Source organism: Pseudophryne corroboree, chromosome 1 (assembly GCF_028390025.1).
Source record: "Pseudophryne corroboree isolate aPseCor3 chromosome 1, aPseCor3.hap2, whole genome shotgun sequence".
NCBI lineage: Eukaryota > Metazoa > Chordata > Amphibia > Anura > Myobatrachidae > Pseudophryne > Pseudophryne corroboree.
Genome location: NC_086444.1, coordinates 209,712,186 through 209,728,426, shown reverse-complemented (window position 1 = coordinate 209,728,426; position 16,241 = coordinate 209,712,186). Strand labels below are relative to the sequence as shown.

General features: G+C 48.5%; 1 protein-coding gene across 1 annotated transcript in view; it reads right to left on the bottom strand.

Moving 5' to 3' along the window:
- LNPEP (leucyl and cystinyl aminopeptidase) overlaps window positions 1-16,241 on the bottom strand; it is a 258,314-nt gene that overhangs the window by 50,520 nt on the left and 191,553 nt on the right. The window contains exon 10 of the mRNA XM_063964054.1: window positions 7,866-8,026. Coding sequence (XP_063820124.1) covers window positions 7,866-8,026 — 161 coding nt within the window. The remainder of the gene's footprint in view (window positions 1-7,865; window positions 8,027-16,241) is intronic.

The following is a 16,241-nucleotide window of genomic DNA, read 5'->3' as shown; positions in this document are numbered from 1 at the left end:
TAGAATTAAGGTACCCACCCACTCTAACCCCCGTTGTATGTCTAGATGTTCCGGGTCCTAGAGAGCGGGGACTCAAGCCAGCGACCCCACAGGTCCTGATATTTATTCTCCGCTTTTCTAGCTAAGTATACATATTTCTCATGAGAGACTGTATCATTTACAAGTGAGACCCAGGACCGTAATGTGGGCGCATCCCTGGCTAGCCAAAGCCTAGCGATGCACACCTTGGCCAGGCCACACAGATTAATTACATAACGTCTGGCAGGGGGGTCCAGGGCATCCTCCTCCACAGCAGATAGCACACGTCATCGGGGAGCATATAGACGAGGGAATACCTGTTGACACCAGGGCGTCAATAACACCCGACCAGAATACGGCTACCTTAGGACACAGCCAAATAATGTGCCAAAAGTCCGCATCCAGAGTATCGCACTTAGGACACCTGGAGGAGTGGGTACCCCCTATATGTCGCAACCGCACTGGTGTCATATATACTCTGTGTATTATAAACAGTTGAATTTGTTGATATCTAGTGGTGGTAGTGGATAATCGTGGAGAGCATAAAGCACCCTCCCATATCTCATCAGAGATGGCGCCCAAGTCAGATTCCCACCTGCTCCTGAGAAGGGACAACGGGTCAGAATAGTGAGATCGAAGCATACTTGCATAAATGTTGGACACCAGATGTCCGCTTCCCAGGGACTGCAGGAGAGACTTGACCGGGGAGTCGGCAATCGTCGGAGGAACTTCGGGAAATTGTGCGTTAAGTGCATGTCTCAACTGCAGGTATCGGTAGAAATGTGAAGAGGGTATACTGTAATCCCGCTGAAGCTGCAGGAAGGACCTCAGTATACCATCGCTATATAAGTGTCCCAGGGACGTCACTCCCCACCTCCCCCACACCGTCAGAGTCCGCAGCGAAGCCAGTTCTGGGAAGCCGAGGGCATTGTCCAGAGGAGTATCCGGGTCAATACCCTGGCCCAATAGGATAACATGTACCTGTTTCCATATGAGGACGGCCTGTCTAATTATAGGGATCTTGGACAAGTTAGGGTTCCCACAAAGAAGCATCTGTAATGGAGAGCAGTCAGGGTAGACACGGAAAAGCATTTGGGAGTGTATAGTGAGAGCATCCGGGGCATTCACCCACTCCCATATATGTGCCAACTGCGCGGCATAATAGTAAAATCGAAAGATAGGGAGAGCTAAGCCTCCCAGCACCTTCGGCCTGGACAGAACGTCAAGTCTCAACCGCGCTCTCCTGCTGGCCCATATCAAAGAAGAGAGCAAACTGTCAATCTGTCGAAATATTTTCAAGCTAATATATATAGGGGACAGCTGGAGGACATAAAGGAGTTTAGGCAAGTATACCATTTTTACCAAGTTGACCCTGCTGGTAACAGTCAGGGGCAGAGACCCCCAAACCCTGACCCTCGAGCGTAGATAACCCATCAGCGGCATGATATTAAGGGAAACATAGGTACAAGGGTCATTCGATACCCATATACCCAGGTATTTGAAAGAATCTACCCATTTAAGGGGGGTTTGAATCATGGGGGCTTCCGAGACTGGGCCGCAAAGTGGAGTAATGGTGGATTTGTCCCAGTTAATTTTGAGCCCGGAGAAACGTCCATAGTCAGTTATTAAGTCAAGGAGTTTAGGTAAGGAGGAGACTGAATCGTCCACAAAGAGCAACAGGTCATCAGCGTATAACGCTATCCTGTCTTCTTTTGCGCCGACCCTAATACCCACAAAATCCTGAGAAGCCCTAATCAAACATGCCAGTGGCTCAATAGCAATGGCAAACAGAGTCGGAGACAAAGGGCAGCCCTGCCTCGTTCCCCTGGTTAGGGGGAAGGAGTCCGAAACAAACCCGTTCACCGAGACTCTGGCCATGGGCTGAAAGTATAACAATTTAACATAATTGATAAAGTTGGGGCCCACACCAAACCTACTCATAGCCTCCCAGAGGAAGGCCCACTCCACTGAGTCAAAGGCCTTTGCGGCATCTAAGGAGGCTATAACGGCAGAGCAGTCCTCCTCCTGAGAAACCTGAAAATGAGTAAACAGGCACCTCAAATTCACAGCAGTGGACTTGCCAGGCATGAAGCCCGTTTGGTCAGGGTGAATAATTTGGGAGATAACCTGGCCGAGTCTGGAAGCTAAAACCTTGGCCAGGATTTTAATATCCGTGGGCAACAGGGAAATAGGACGGTAGGATTCAACCTTCCTGGGGTCCTTATCTGGCTTGGGAATTACTATAATCAAAGCCTCCGCCATAGACGGGGGAAGCACATTTTGGGCAAAAATTGCATTGAACAACTCAAGCAACTGAGGGGCAAAGAATTTTGTATATTTCTTATACAGCTCTGACGGGATGCCATCAAGGCCAGGGGCCTTACCATCGGGGGAGGCAGAGATCACAGTCTCAATCTCCTCCATCGACAAAGGAGCGTCTAGAAGGGCCCTGGCCTCACTGGAGATACGGGGCAAGTGGACTCCATCCAAGTAGTCACATAGCTCCAGCGGGGAACAGGTCAACCCAGAACTATATAGTGCCTGATAGTATGAGACAAATTCCGCCACGATCTGGGGGGTGCGGTCCAGCATAGACCCAGCTGAAATAAAATCTCCACTACAGTATGAGAGGAACGATCACCCCTTGCAAGATTTGCCAAATAAGAACCTAGTCTATCCCCAGTAGCATACTGGACATGCGAGGAGAAGAGAAGTCTGCGCTGGGTTTTCCCCCACAGGTAATCATTCCATTCACCCTGCGCATGAAGCCACATCAACTTAGAGGCATCCAAGCCATCCCGCACATATGTCAACTCTGAAGCAACCACCCGGGCCTCCAATTCAGACTCATGTTTCTTAAAGGAGGATTTAAGACTCCCCACCCGCTTAATCAATGTTCCTCTCAAGAAAGCCTTGAAAGTGTCCCATAACAGAGACACATCCATGGTGTCATCATGCATAACGAAGAATTCTAACCAGCTAGCCTCCAAATCAGATCCCTCGCCCATATGCGTCAACCAGAAGGGATTAAATTTCCACACTGCCTGGCCTCGCTGGCAGTTTAAGTCAATATGTAACGATATTGGGGAGTGATCCGAGATACCCCTAGTCTCATATTTAACATTTTGAACTTTGGGCAAAAGCTCCCGGGACAGAAGAGCCAAATATATCCTAGAGAAAGAAGAGTGAGAGCGTGAAAAACATGAGTATTGCCTCAAATCAGGATTCTTCAATCTCCAGGGGTCGATCAGACCCAACTCCGACACAGTGTCTGCAAATGGGGAATGCCCGGGCCGTGGGTTGGAGGACGCCCCGGACAACCTATCCAAGTCGCGATTTAAAACGTTGTTGAAGTCCCCCATACAGATTACGGCTACGTCAGGAGAGGCAGCCATAAAGGCAGATGCCTTTTTAAGGACGTCATGCGAGTATGGAGGGGGTACATACACAGCCAACAATAACAGGGGGACGGAGTTGATTCTGCACTTGAGAAATACATATCTACCCCATTGATCTGTTTGCACAGAATCAAGCGCAAAGGGAACAGATTTCCTAATTAGGACCGACACTCCCCGGGACGCTGCAGTATGCATAGAATGGTAAGCCCAGCCCACCCATGGTTTTTTAAGGGACATAATCTTAGTACCCAGTAAGTGGGTTTCCATCAGGCAGGTTATATCCGAAGCATAGTGCTTAATCTGTCGAAGGATCAAGGAGCGCTTAATCTTGTCATTGATCCCCCGCACGTTCCACGACAGAAACTTAACCAACGCCATAGCAGGGCATCGTTGTAATATTGCAAAGCACCCGCGGCCAGCCACCGCCAGTGAACATCAAAGAAAATAAGCCTGCAGTTAGTTGCAACTTTGACACAGCGGAAAAAAAAACACATCGCACAGCAAAAAATTAAAACTTATCAATACTAACAGTCCAAAGTAACCCCCACCCCCACCCCGTATACCACCTAAAACTAGCAGCATACCTGGTTCCCCAACAACGAAACACCCTAATTACTAACAATCCCAACTAAGGCAGAGAGCACCGTAACATACTCCGCCAACACCAACAAGGGTTAAATTCCTATATCCACTAAGGGGGCCAAGAATATAATGACCTTGAGACAGGAGAGTCCCCCAGCCAAACTTAAAACAAAACCGATCCCCCCCCCCCCCCAGACCAGCACCCCCACAAAATAATCGCTTACCCCGTAAAAACTGTATGGCGGAGAGAACACCGAGAGCATAAAGCCCAAGAGCAACATAGAGGCAGCATCAAACAACGCCCATCTCCACAGAGCCACCCCCTCCCAATGAAGGCCCATAAGGGCCACAGAAAGCCCCTACGTGAACAACATAGCAGCACAATGCAAACAGTAGCGTATTTGATTAGCTGAGAAATCACATATATAAGTGCAATCAGCGGCTACCGCTCCGAGTCGGAATGAGTCTATCCAGCCAGAATATCAACTCGCAGGGAATCATAAAAAGAAACCATAACCACTAACAACTATACATCCCTCCCAAGACAATATAATAATAACATAGCAGACATGAAAAACAGTATGTTTGCAAGTAGAGAAATCAAATGCAAAAGTTCAATCAGCGGCTGACGCCCGCCGTGCCGGAAAGCGTCCGTCCAGCCACACTGATGCTTCACGAGGGGTCATGAAGAATTTTGTTTCACCATCCGAGACCACTCGCAGTTTAGACGGAAAGAGCATGGCATAGAGGATATTCAGTTCCCGCAGCCTGCGTTTCACAGGGACAAACTGAGCTCTATACTTCTGAACGTCGACAGCAAATCCGGAAAAACTGATACTGGGGAACCGTTCCACTTAAGGGGACCCTTGATGTGGGCCAGTCCCAGAATCACATCTCTATCCCGATAATGAAGGAGTTTGGAAATAAACGTACGGGGAGGAGCCCCCGGAGGTAACGGGCGCATCGGGACCCTATGGGCGCGTTGCACCGCGAAGTGTGAGGTGAACTCCTCCGCTCCAAACGTATCCAACAGCCAGCGTTCAAGAAATTTTTCAGGGGAGGCACCCTCTTCTTTCTCCGGGAGCCCAACGAAACGGACATTATTTCGCCGCAGTCTCCCCTCCATATCAGTCATCTTTTTATGCACTTCCGTCATCTGTGACTCCAAAGCAGAAGTGCGTCGACCGAGAGGCGTAAGTGTCTTCCAGTGTGGAGGTGCGCGTCTCAACCTCACCGACCCTCTCTCGCACCCGCTGAAGGTCTTGGTGTATAATGGATAAGTCCGCCTGGACCTGACCAATCCTGTCGGCCAAGCGGGCTTCACTGGCCGTGACCGCATCCAGCACCTTTTGCAAAGCAGCATCGGTGGCCTCCACAGATGAGGAGCTAGCCGACGGAGAAGGCGGTGCCGAGGTCGACCGCACCTCCCCCCCCCCCTGTTGGGACCTTGTCGGCGGATTTCTGGCATACTTCTCTAGCTTCGCCGCAGCAGACTGCTGCGGTTTGACCATTATAGCCGAGCGGACGGCAGGGAGCAAGACGTATATTAAATAGTATATCAGGAACTGTCCAGGGACGGCCAATAAGTAACTTGATGTAGTATATCAGAATTGTCCAGTCGCTGCCTGCGAGTAAGTATAGTATATCAAAACTGTCCAGTGACCGTGTATATTATTAAAAGAGTCAGCCTCGGTCAGCACAGAATGAATGAATGCAGCAGGATGTTAAAGTGTGGTTCCCCTCCCCCTCAGCATATGGGGCACATGCAGCATAAAGCTGGTTCCAATCAGGTGAAAATTAAATGTGTGCAGTGCTGCTGAGATTGGGCAACAGCATCATTAGAGCCCTCCAAGGGTTAATAGCACAGTCAAAGAGCCCAGCAGGGTAGCAGCAGCGTGGGGAGAGCACAGGCACTTGTAGACTCCAGCCCCACCACACACTTCCCCCTCAGCAGAGCAGAGCACAGAGCGATCGTGCAGGAGCTGGGGCCGCCGGAGCGAGCAGGGAGAGCGGCAGCGGGTCACGTGATGGCTCTGCGGCCGGGGATCCCCCGCAGACCTCCAGAGCAGAAACAGTAGCGAGGTGCCGCAGGAGAGAGAGACGCCCGCCACAGCGTCCTTAGCGACGGCTGAGGGGAAGCCGCGGACTCGATGTGAGTCGCGCTCAAGACGGGAGCCACGTGTAGATCTCAGCGCGGGCAGCAGGATGGCGGCGTCTCGCGTGCTCCAGCAGGTCCGGGCCCCCGTTCACCAGAAACTCCGTGCTGCAGCAGGTATCGGGCTGACGGGTCCCAGCGCGGCACAGGGGTATCCCCACACCTTAGTGCAGGTATTGGGGTGGATCACAGGCCCAGGGGGGGACACAGGATGGTAGTACAGGAGTTTATAGCTGGAGAGACACACAACCTGTGTGCTACTCCATGTCCGCCGAAGCCACGCCCCCGACACATAAAATATTTGACGTTACTATTAACTGAGCCACTGCTAGGCATCCAGTCGGCTATGATTTATTTAGTTAAAAAAAAAAAAAAGAAGGATACAGACAACCTCCCACGTTCTCCCTCTAGTATACTACTGGCCATGGCAAGTGCTTGTTGGAACAATTTGCTGTTCTAACAGCTGAAACGTTATCATGCGACTGACACTAACCAACTATGTCCTGTACATTCCTGCAAAGTACTGCTCTGCGGCATTTTTCAATATTAACAAGTTTAGAATCTCATCATATCTATTCCACACAGTTGGCACATGTATTATTATATCATCATGCTACAGATTATAGGGTTCAGTGTGTGTATCAGAGTTGGGGACTGCGACAAGACAACATCAATTTCATGTAATGTCAAGTTGGTAAGGAACATAGATCATCACTTTGGCAATGATACAGTCACTTGGTGTGAAGACTGAAAAGGTATAATTTAACTGGAGACAGTTCATATAGATTATTACGCATAAATGGATTTTTATCAGCATTCATTTGTCCCTACCAAAGGACCGACTACTGCAGGGGTGGGCAATTAATTTCTATAGGGGGCCACATGAAAAATCTGAACTGTGTTGGAGGGCCGAACCAATGATGCTGATGTTACTTGCGGTGGTTTTAACCGCAACTGTTAGTACGTGATTCTATACTTAATTGTATGTGGTTGTCCTAATACATTTGTGGTAGATCCAGTGCTGGGTATTTATAGGAGAAAATTAAGAGACAATCGAACCTGGGACTTGTAGTTACACAAGCAGTACTTGTGGTGCTGACTGAGCGGCGCACTGACAGGCAAGGAAGGATGACGGACGTATCAGGAGGCGCCTTGGGAACATGCTGGTGGTGACTGACAGGGGAGGCGGGCAATGGGGAACGATTGTGTCCTGCAGGATAATCTGTGAGTCACTCGTCCTGTGTGCGCCTCAGCCAATACCATTTCAGTATTGGCTGAGGCACACACAGGACTGTGATTCACAGCGCGTCCTGCAGGACCCGAGCATCCATGGTGCAGGGAGCCTGTGGACGGAGAGGGGCCGGACAGGGATTGTCAAAGGGCTGTATGTGGCCCGCGGGCCGTACTTTGCCCAGGTCTGGACTACTGTCATCCTCTCCAAAGTCCAGGCCTGGTTATAGAAAGTTTCAGGGAACCCTTTTCGAAGCATTGTGTAACGTGCAAACTTTCCTTACTGTACTCTCATCCATGTGCTTCACGTGTATCAGCTCAGTATTTCACATTACAACACCTGTAGGCACTTCGCCAACCCTCAACAAAAACACCCAAGCTCCACATCATTCTCCCCAAACATGCACCACTGTACTTTCATAGAGAGATTGCTAGATACCTCTCATATAATAATGAAGAAAGCACACACCAAGACAACCCACCTGGAGTTCCCATTTGCATTGCCTAGATTTATAGTCCGTAGGAATCGCTGCTGACTAACGGTCACCTCCTTTCCTTTCTTTACAACAGTTACCAGAGGATATCCAGCCTGCTGAGTCCAGGACTTCATCATGTTTTTCACATCTGGACTGGATTTGGTGACCTAGAGTGAAATGTTGGTCTACTGTCATAAATGACAACATATACAGTAAATATGATTGCTCAGTTAAAATAACTGGCCCAAAGGACTTCACCGCTAATTATCCCGGCCCTTCTTTATTGTATCTGACAAAACTAGGAGAATGATTTTCAGAGATCTCTTGGAATAATACGTTTATTGTTAGAAATAATTCTTAAACTGTCAGTGAACTCTTTTAATCAACTTATTTCCTGACTTTTGTGCGACTCATGAATAACATATCGAGAAAGAAATTAAATAGATGTGCACGATAATTAAATATACAGAGAGATGGTCAGGTTCTCTTTCTGTACAGTGCCTTGCACATTAGGACATTTATACATACATACATCATATGGAATGCTTTTCATTAATCACATTACACAGAACCTCAGCACTGTAATATTACAAGTAAGCGGGGAGTTGAGATTAATTTCATGCGCTAATGATGGGTTTAAAGTTCTCTTTACTTAAGGAGATTGTTAAAGCAGTCTGTACAGTGGAGGATTTTTAATTAGGAGTGCGTGGAAAACACTGGTTGAATGAATCCCCTATTTGCATATTACAATGAAGCAAGACGGGGCTAATTAAGATGATCGTATGTGTAAATTTAGCACATTAGAACTGCAGTGAAATCAGTATTCAGATTCTGTTGTGTAATACTAGGAAGCGAATCCTAACAAAAAAAACCTCTTCTGTAAAATAGAATCTTGGATTACATTAAGTGCATCCTTAACATTACCACGGCTACCTTTAGTATGGTAGCATGATTGAATTTAGAAAGAAAGGTTGCCACCGTGTCATCTGTGTAACCTCCACAGTGCAACAGAATCATGTTACTCACAGTTTAAATATCGTCCCACCATTGTGTCCAGAAAAACGGGGAAAAAATCAGCACAGCCGGAGAAGGCGTTTTTCTTCTTTATAGCCCTGTGTATGTTGCTTCCGGACTGCATATACAGATGTATATTATCCTTCTGGAGAGATGTCTTCTCCACCTCCAGACAAGATCCTGGGAGGACTTATCCCTGTGGACTGTAGCTTCCTGCTACCCTAACTCAAAACTCCCTGGCAGCATGTATAAAAAGGCAATCTTACGCCACCTTAGCACAGCGGCCAGAGCCATTGTACCAGTCTGGAGAACATCCAGCCCTCTATCCTGTAGAGACCGGTTCTAGTCGCCTCTCCACAGCGGATAGTTTTATCGAATTCTGTGGTACTTGGCTCCAGTGGTTGGAATAAAAAGAATCCAACAGCTACAAGACTTACAGACTTGTACACAAACATCTAGCCTCCTTTCGCGTTAAACAGCTCTTCTAGTCATGCCACGCTTTAATGGGAGCGTCACAATGCACTCCCGTAGTGTGGCTAGGCGCCGGATCGCCTAGTCACGCCGGGACTGCAGGTTTGCGATGGAGCCGCTACAGATGAGCGCGCCTCCATCTGTATATTCTGTGTGCAAATTCATCTGCATACGAAATGCTATGCTACAGTATTCGCCTGGAAAAGCATTTTGTATGCTTCACAATACAGAACTCAAGGCTAACTCAATCTGCCTCCTAGTGTAATGAGTAACTGAGAATTGCAGTTTGTAAAATATTGAAAAAAAAACAAAATGTTTACCTCCCATCTGCAAGTTCAAAACCCTTATCCTATCAACACTTCTTGCTTTCTAGAGAAAATAACATGTCCTTATTGTCCATATTTTACTATTTAAACACTATTAAATACATTATGCAATGGGAGGAGATGTAAGAGAGGTTCTGTACGTGACATGTTTACATTAAAAGAAGGACTTTAGAATAGTTACCTCAAGTATGAACTAAAAGCAGTGAGTTCTCCCACTGAGACAAATGCTAACTTAGGGCCTGATTCAGAGATGAACGCTAAGCACTAGCTACTACTAAAACAGCCAACTCCCGCTGGCTTCTGTGACCCGTTGATGCCTCAGAGGACACAGGATTGGATCACCTGCTTCAGGTCACCCTCAGGTCACTCAGGATGGCTAAAGCCAGTCAAGTTACACCCAAGGATGCAGCCACTGAATTCTGCGCACCCAGAAAAATAAGAATTTACTTACCGATAATTCTATTTCTCGTAGTCCGTAGTGGATGCTGGGGACTCCGTCAGGACCATGGGGAATAGCGGCTCCGCAGGAGACAGGGCACAAAAATAAAGCTTTAGGATTAGGTGGTGTGTACTGGCTCCTCCCCCTATGACCCTCCTCCAAGCCTCAGTTAGGATACTGTGCCCGGACGAGCGTACACAATAAGGAAGGATATTGAACCCCGGGTAAGACTCATACCAGCCACACCAATCACACCGTATAACTTGTGATCTGAACCCAGTTAACAGTATGACAAACGTAGGAGCCTCTGAACAGACGGCTCACAACAAATAACAACCCGATTTTTTTGTAACAATAACTATGTACAAGTATTGCAGACAATCCGCACTTGGGATGGGCGCCCAGCATCCACTACGGACTACGAGAAATAGAATTATCGGTAAGTAAATTCATATTTTCTCTAACGTCCTAAGTGGATGCTGGGGACTCCGTCAGGACCATGGGGATTATACCAAAGCTCCCAAACGGGCGGGAGAGTGCGGATGACTCTGCAGCACCGAATGAGAGAACTCAAGGTCCTCCTCAGCCAGGGTATCAAATTTGTAGAATTTTGCAAACGTGTTTGCCCCTGACCAAGTAGCAGCTCGGCAGAGTTGTAATGCCGAGACTCCCCGGGCAGCCGCCCAGGATGAGCCCACTTTCCTTGTGGAATGGGCCTTGACAGATTTAGGTTGTGGCAAGCCTGCCACAGAATGTGCAAGTTGAATTGTGCTACAAATCCAACGAGCAATCGTCTGCTTAGAAGCAGGAGCACCCATCTTGTTGGGTGCATACAATATAAACAGTGAGTCAGACTTTCTGACTCCCGCCGTTCTTGAAATATATATTTTCAATGCCCGGACCCGTCCAACAACTTGGAATCCTCCAACTCGTTAGTAGCCGCAGGCACCACAATAGGCTGGTTCAGGTGAAACGCTGACACCACCTTAGGCAGAAAATGAGGACGCGTCCGCAGTTCTGCCCTGTCCGTATGGAAAATCAGATATGGGCTCTTATATGATAAAGCCGCCAATTCTGATACTCTCCTGGCTGAAGCCAGGGCCAGTAGCATGGTTACTTTCCATGTAAGATACTTCAACTCCACCGATTTGAGCGGCTCAAACCAATGGGATTTGAGAAAATCCAAGACTACATTAAGATCCCACGGTGCCACTGGGGGCACAACCGGGGGCTGTATATGTAGTACTCCTTTTACAAAAGTCTGGACTTCAGGAACTGAAGCCAATTCTTTCTGGAAGAAAATCGACAGGGCCGAAATTTGAACCTTAATGGACCCCAATTTGAGGCCCATAGACAATCCTGTTTGCAGGAAATGTAGGAATCGACCCAGTTGAAATTCCTCCGTGGGGGCCTTCCTGGCCTCACACCACGCAACATATTTTCTCCAAATGCGGTGATAATGTTGTGCAGTCACCTCCTTCCTGGCTTTTACCAGTGTAGGAATGACCTCTTCCGGAATGCCTTTTTCCCTTAGAATTCGGCGTTCAACCGCCATGCCGTCAAACGCAGCCGCGGTAAGTCTTGGAATAGACACGGTCCCTGCTGAAGCAGGTCCCGTCTTAGAGGTAGAGGCCACGGATCCTCCGTGAGCATCTCTTGAAGTTCCGGGTACCAAGTTCTTCTTGGCCAATCCGGAGCCACTAGTATCGTTCTTACTCCCTTTTGCCGTATAATTCTCAGTACTTTTGGTATGAGAGGCAGAGGAGGGAACACATACACTGACTGGAACACCCACGGTGTTACCAGAGCGTCCACAGCTATTGCCTGAGGATCTCTTGACCTGGCGCAATACCTGTCCAGTTTTTTGTTGAGGCGGGACGCCATCATATCCACCATTGGTTTTTCCCAACGGTTCACAATCATGTGGAAGACTTCTGGATGAAGTCCCCACTCTCCCGGGTGTAGATCGTGTCTGCTGAGGAAGTCTGCTTCCCAGTTGTCCACTCCCGGAATGAATACTGCTGACAGTGCTATCACATGATCTTCCGCCCAGCGAAGAATCCTTGCAGCTTCTGTCATTGCTGTCCTGCTTCTTGTGCCGCCCTGTCTGTTTACGTGGGCGACTGCCGTGATGTTGTCCGACTGGATCAACACCGGCTGACCCTGAAGCAGGGGTTTTGCCAGACTTAGAGCATTGTAAATCGCTCTTAGCTCCAGTATATTTATGTGAAGAGACATCTCCAGGCTTGACCATACTCCCTGGAAGTTTCTTCCCTGTGTGACCGCTCCCCAGCCTCTCAGACTGGCATCCGTGGTCACCAGGACCCAGTCCTGTATGCCGAATCTGCGGCCCTCTAACAGATGAGCACTCTGCAACCACCACAGAAGAGACACCCTTGTTCGTGGCGATAAGGTTATCCGCTGATGCATCTGCAGATGCGATCCGGACCATTTGTCCAGCAGATCCCACTGAAAAGTTCGTGCGTGGAATCTGTCGAATGGAATCGCTTCGTAAGAAGCCACCATCTTTCCCAGGACTCTTGTGCATTGATGCACAGACACTGTCCCTGGTTTTAGGAGGTTCCTGACAAGTTCGGATAACTCCCTGGCTTTCTCCTCCGGAAGAAACACCTTTTTCTGAACCGTGTCCAGAATCATTCCCAGGAACAGCAGACGTGTCGTCGGGGTCAACTGAGATTTTGGAAAATTCAGAATCCACCCGTGTTGTTGCAGCACTAGTTGGGTTAGTGCTACTCCGTCTTCCAGCTGTTCTCTGGACCTTGCCCTTATCAGGAGATCGTCCAAGTAAGGGATAATTAATACGCCTCTTCTTCGTAGAAGGATCATCATTTCGGCCATTACCTTGGTAAAGACCCGAGGTGCCGTGGACAATCCAAACGGCAGCGTCTGAAACTGATAATGACAGTTTTGCACCACGAACCTGAGGTACCCTTGATGTGAAGGGCAAATTGGGACATGCAGGTAAGCATCCTTTATGTCCAGGGACACCATAAAGTCCCCTTCTTCCAGATTCGCTATCACTGCTCTGAGTGACTCCATCTTGAACTTGAATTTTTGTATGTACAGGTTCAAAGATTTCAGATTTAGAATAGGTCTTACCGAGCCGTCCGGCTTCGGTACCACAAATAGCGTGGAGTAATACCCCTTTCCTTGTTGTAGGAGGGGTACCTTGACTATCACCTGCTGAGAAAACAGCTTGTGAATGGCTTCCAATACCGTCGCCCTGTCTGAGGGAGACGTTGGCAAAGCAGACTTTAGGAACCGGCGAGGGGGAGACTTCTCGAATTCCAACCTGTAACCCTGAGATACTACCTGCAGAATCCAGGGGTCCACCTGTGAGCAAGCCCACTGTGCGCTGAAATTCTTGAGTCGACCCCCCACCGCTCCTGAGTCCGCTTGTAAGGCCCCAGCGTCATGCTGAGGGCTTTGCAGAACCCTGGGAGGGCTTCTGTTCCTGGGCAGGGGCTGCTTGCTGCCCTCTCTTACCCCTTCCTCTGCCCCAAGGCAGATATGACTGTCCTTTTGTCCGCTTGTTCTTATAGGACCGAAAGGACTGCGGCTGAAAAGACGGTGTCTTTTTCTGTTGGGAGGGGGTCTGAGGTAAAAAAGTGGATTTTCCGGCAGTTGCCGTGGCCACCAGATCCGATAGACTGACGCCAAATAATTCCTCCCCTTTATACGGCAATACTTCCATATGTCGTTTGGAATCCGCATCACCTGACCACTGTCGCGTCCATAAACTCCTTCTGGCAGATATGGACATCGCATTTACTCTCGATGCCAGAGTGCAAATATCTCTCTGCGCATCTCGCATATAAAGGAAAACATCCTTTAATTGCTCTATAGTCAATAAAATACTGTCCCTATCCAGGGTATCAATATTTTCAGTCAGGGAATCCAACCAGACGACCCCAGCACTGCACATCCAGGCTGAGGCGATGGCTGGTCGCAGTATAACACCAGTATGTGTGTATATACTTTTTAGGGTAGTTTCCAGTCTCCTATCCGCTGGATCCCTGAGGGCGGCCGTATCAGGAGACGGTAACGCCACTTGTTTTGATAAGCGTGTGAGCGCCTTATCCACCCTAGGGGGTGTTTCCCAGCGCGCCCTAACCTCTGGCGGGAAAGGGTATAATGCTAATAACTTTTTTGAAATTAGCATTTTTCTATCTGGGTTAACCCACGCTTCATCACATACATCATTTAATTCCTCTGATTCAGGAAAAACTACAGGTAGTTTTTTCACCCCCCACATAATACCCCTTTTTGTGGTACTTGCAGTATCAGAGATATGCAAAGCCTCCTTCATTGCCGTGATCATATAACGTGTGGCCCTACTTGAAAATACGTTTGTTTCATCACCGTCGACACTAGATTCAGTGTCTGTGTCTGGGTCTGTGTCGACCGACTGAGGTAAAGGGCGCTTTACAGCCCCTGACGGTGTCTGAGACGCCTGGGCAGGTACTAACTGGTTTGCCGGCCGTCTCATGTCGTCAACTGATTTTTGTAATGTGCTGACATTATCACGTAATTCCATAAACAAAGCCATCCATTCCGGTGTCGACTCCCTGGGGGGTGACATCACCATTATCGGCAATTGCTCTGCCTCCACGCCAACATCGTCCTCATACATGTCGACACACACGTACCGACACACAGCAGACACACAGGGAATGCTCTTATCGAAGACAGGACCCCACTAGCCCTTTGGGGAGACAGAGGGAGAGTTTGCCAGCACACACCCAAGCGCTATAATATATATGGGAACAACCTTATATAAGTGTTGTTCCTTATAGCAGCTTAAATATATCCAATATATCGCCAAAAAATGCCCCCCCTCTCTGTTTTACCCTGTTTCTGTAGTGCAGTGCAAGGGAGAGTCCTGGGAGCCTTCCTCACAGCGGAGCTGAGCAGGAAAATGGCGCTGTGTGCTGAGGAGAATAAGCCCCGCCCCCTATTTCGGCGGGCTTTCCTCCCGTAGATTTAGATAACTGGCATGGGTTAAATACATACATATAGCCTTAATGGCTATATGTGATGTATTCTTTTGCCATAAGGTATTAAAATATTGCTGCCCAGGGCGCCCCCAGCAGCGCCCTGCACCCTCCGTGACCGCTTGGTGTGAAGTGTGTGACAACAATGGCGCACAGCTGCAGTGCTGTGCGCTACCTTCATGAAGACTGAAGAGCCTTCTGCCGCCTGTTTCCGGACCTTCAATCTTCAGCATCTGTAAGGGGGGTCGGCGGCGCGGCTCCGGGACGAACCCCAGGGTGAGACCTGTGTTCCGACTCCCTCTGGAGCTAATGGTGTCCAGTAGCCTAAGAATCCAATCCATCCTGCACGCAGGTGAGTTGAAATTCTCTCCCCTAAGTCCCTCGATGCAGTGAGCCTGTTGCCAGCAGGACTCACTGAAAATAAAAAACCTAAAAAACTTTTTCTAAGCAGCTCTTTAAGAGAGCCACCTAGATTGCACCCTGCTCGGACAGGCACAAAAACCTAACTGAGGCTTGGAGGAGGGTCATAGGGGGAGGAGCAAGTACACACCACCTAATCCTAAAGCTTTATTTTTGTGCCCTGTCTCCTGCGGAGCCGCTATTCCCCATGGTCCTGACGGAGTCCCCAGCATCCACTTAGGACGTTAGAGAAATAGGGGTGACATGCCCCCATTATCTCAAATGCTGTCCATTGCTGCCCCAACTCCACCCCCTTGGGGGGGGGGACTACGTGCGATCTCACAGAAACATCTGCACATACAAATCTCTCACCAGCGTAGTTGTATGCACGCCATTAGGTTTGCATATAAATCAGGCCTTTAGAGTGGATTTCTCATTGAGTTGAAGGAAGCCGCGGCTCTGGGTATTAGACGCAGTAAAAAGTTGCACAACCAAGTTTGCAGATAACTGAATCTGTCCCTAGGAATTAGTTTATATGTACAGTACCACTTTATCCATTTAGGGGAGCCCCCAGCCTATAACTAGCCTAGACTTTTACATGCTGGAGCTGCAAGCTTTACAAATTGTGTTCTCCATGGAAATGTGAATGGAAGCAGAATCTTAGTAATTAAAAAAACTAATTTACAGAAATCACACAATTGTTTCCTAGTAGAAAGAT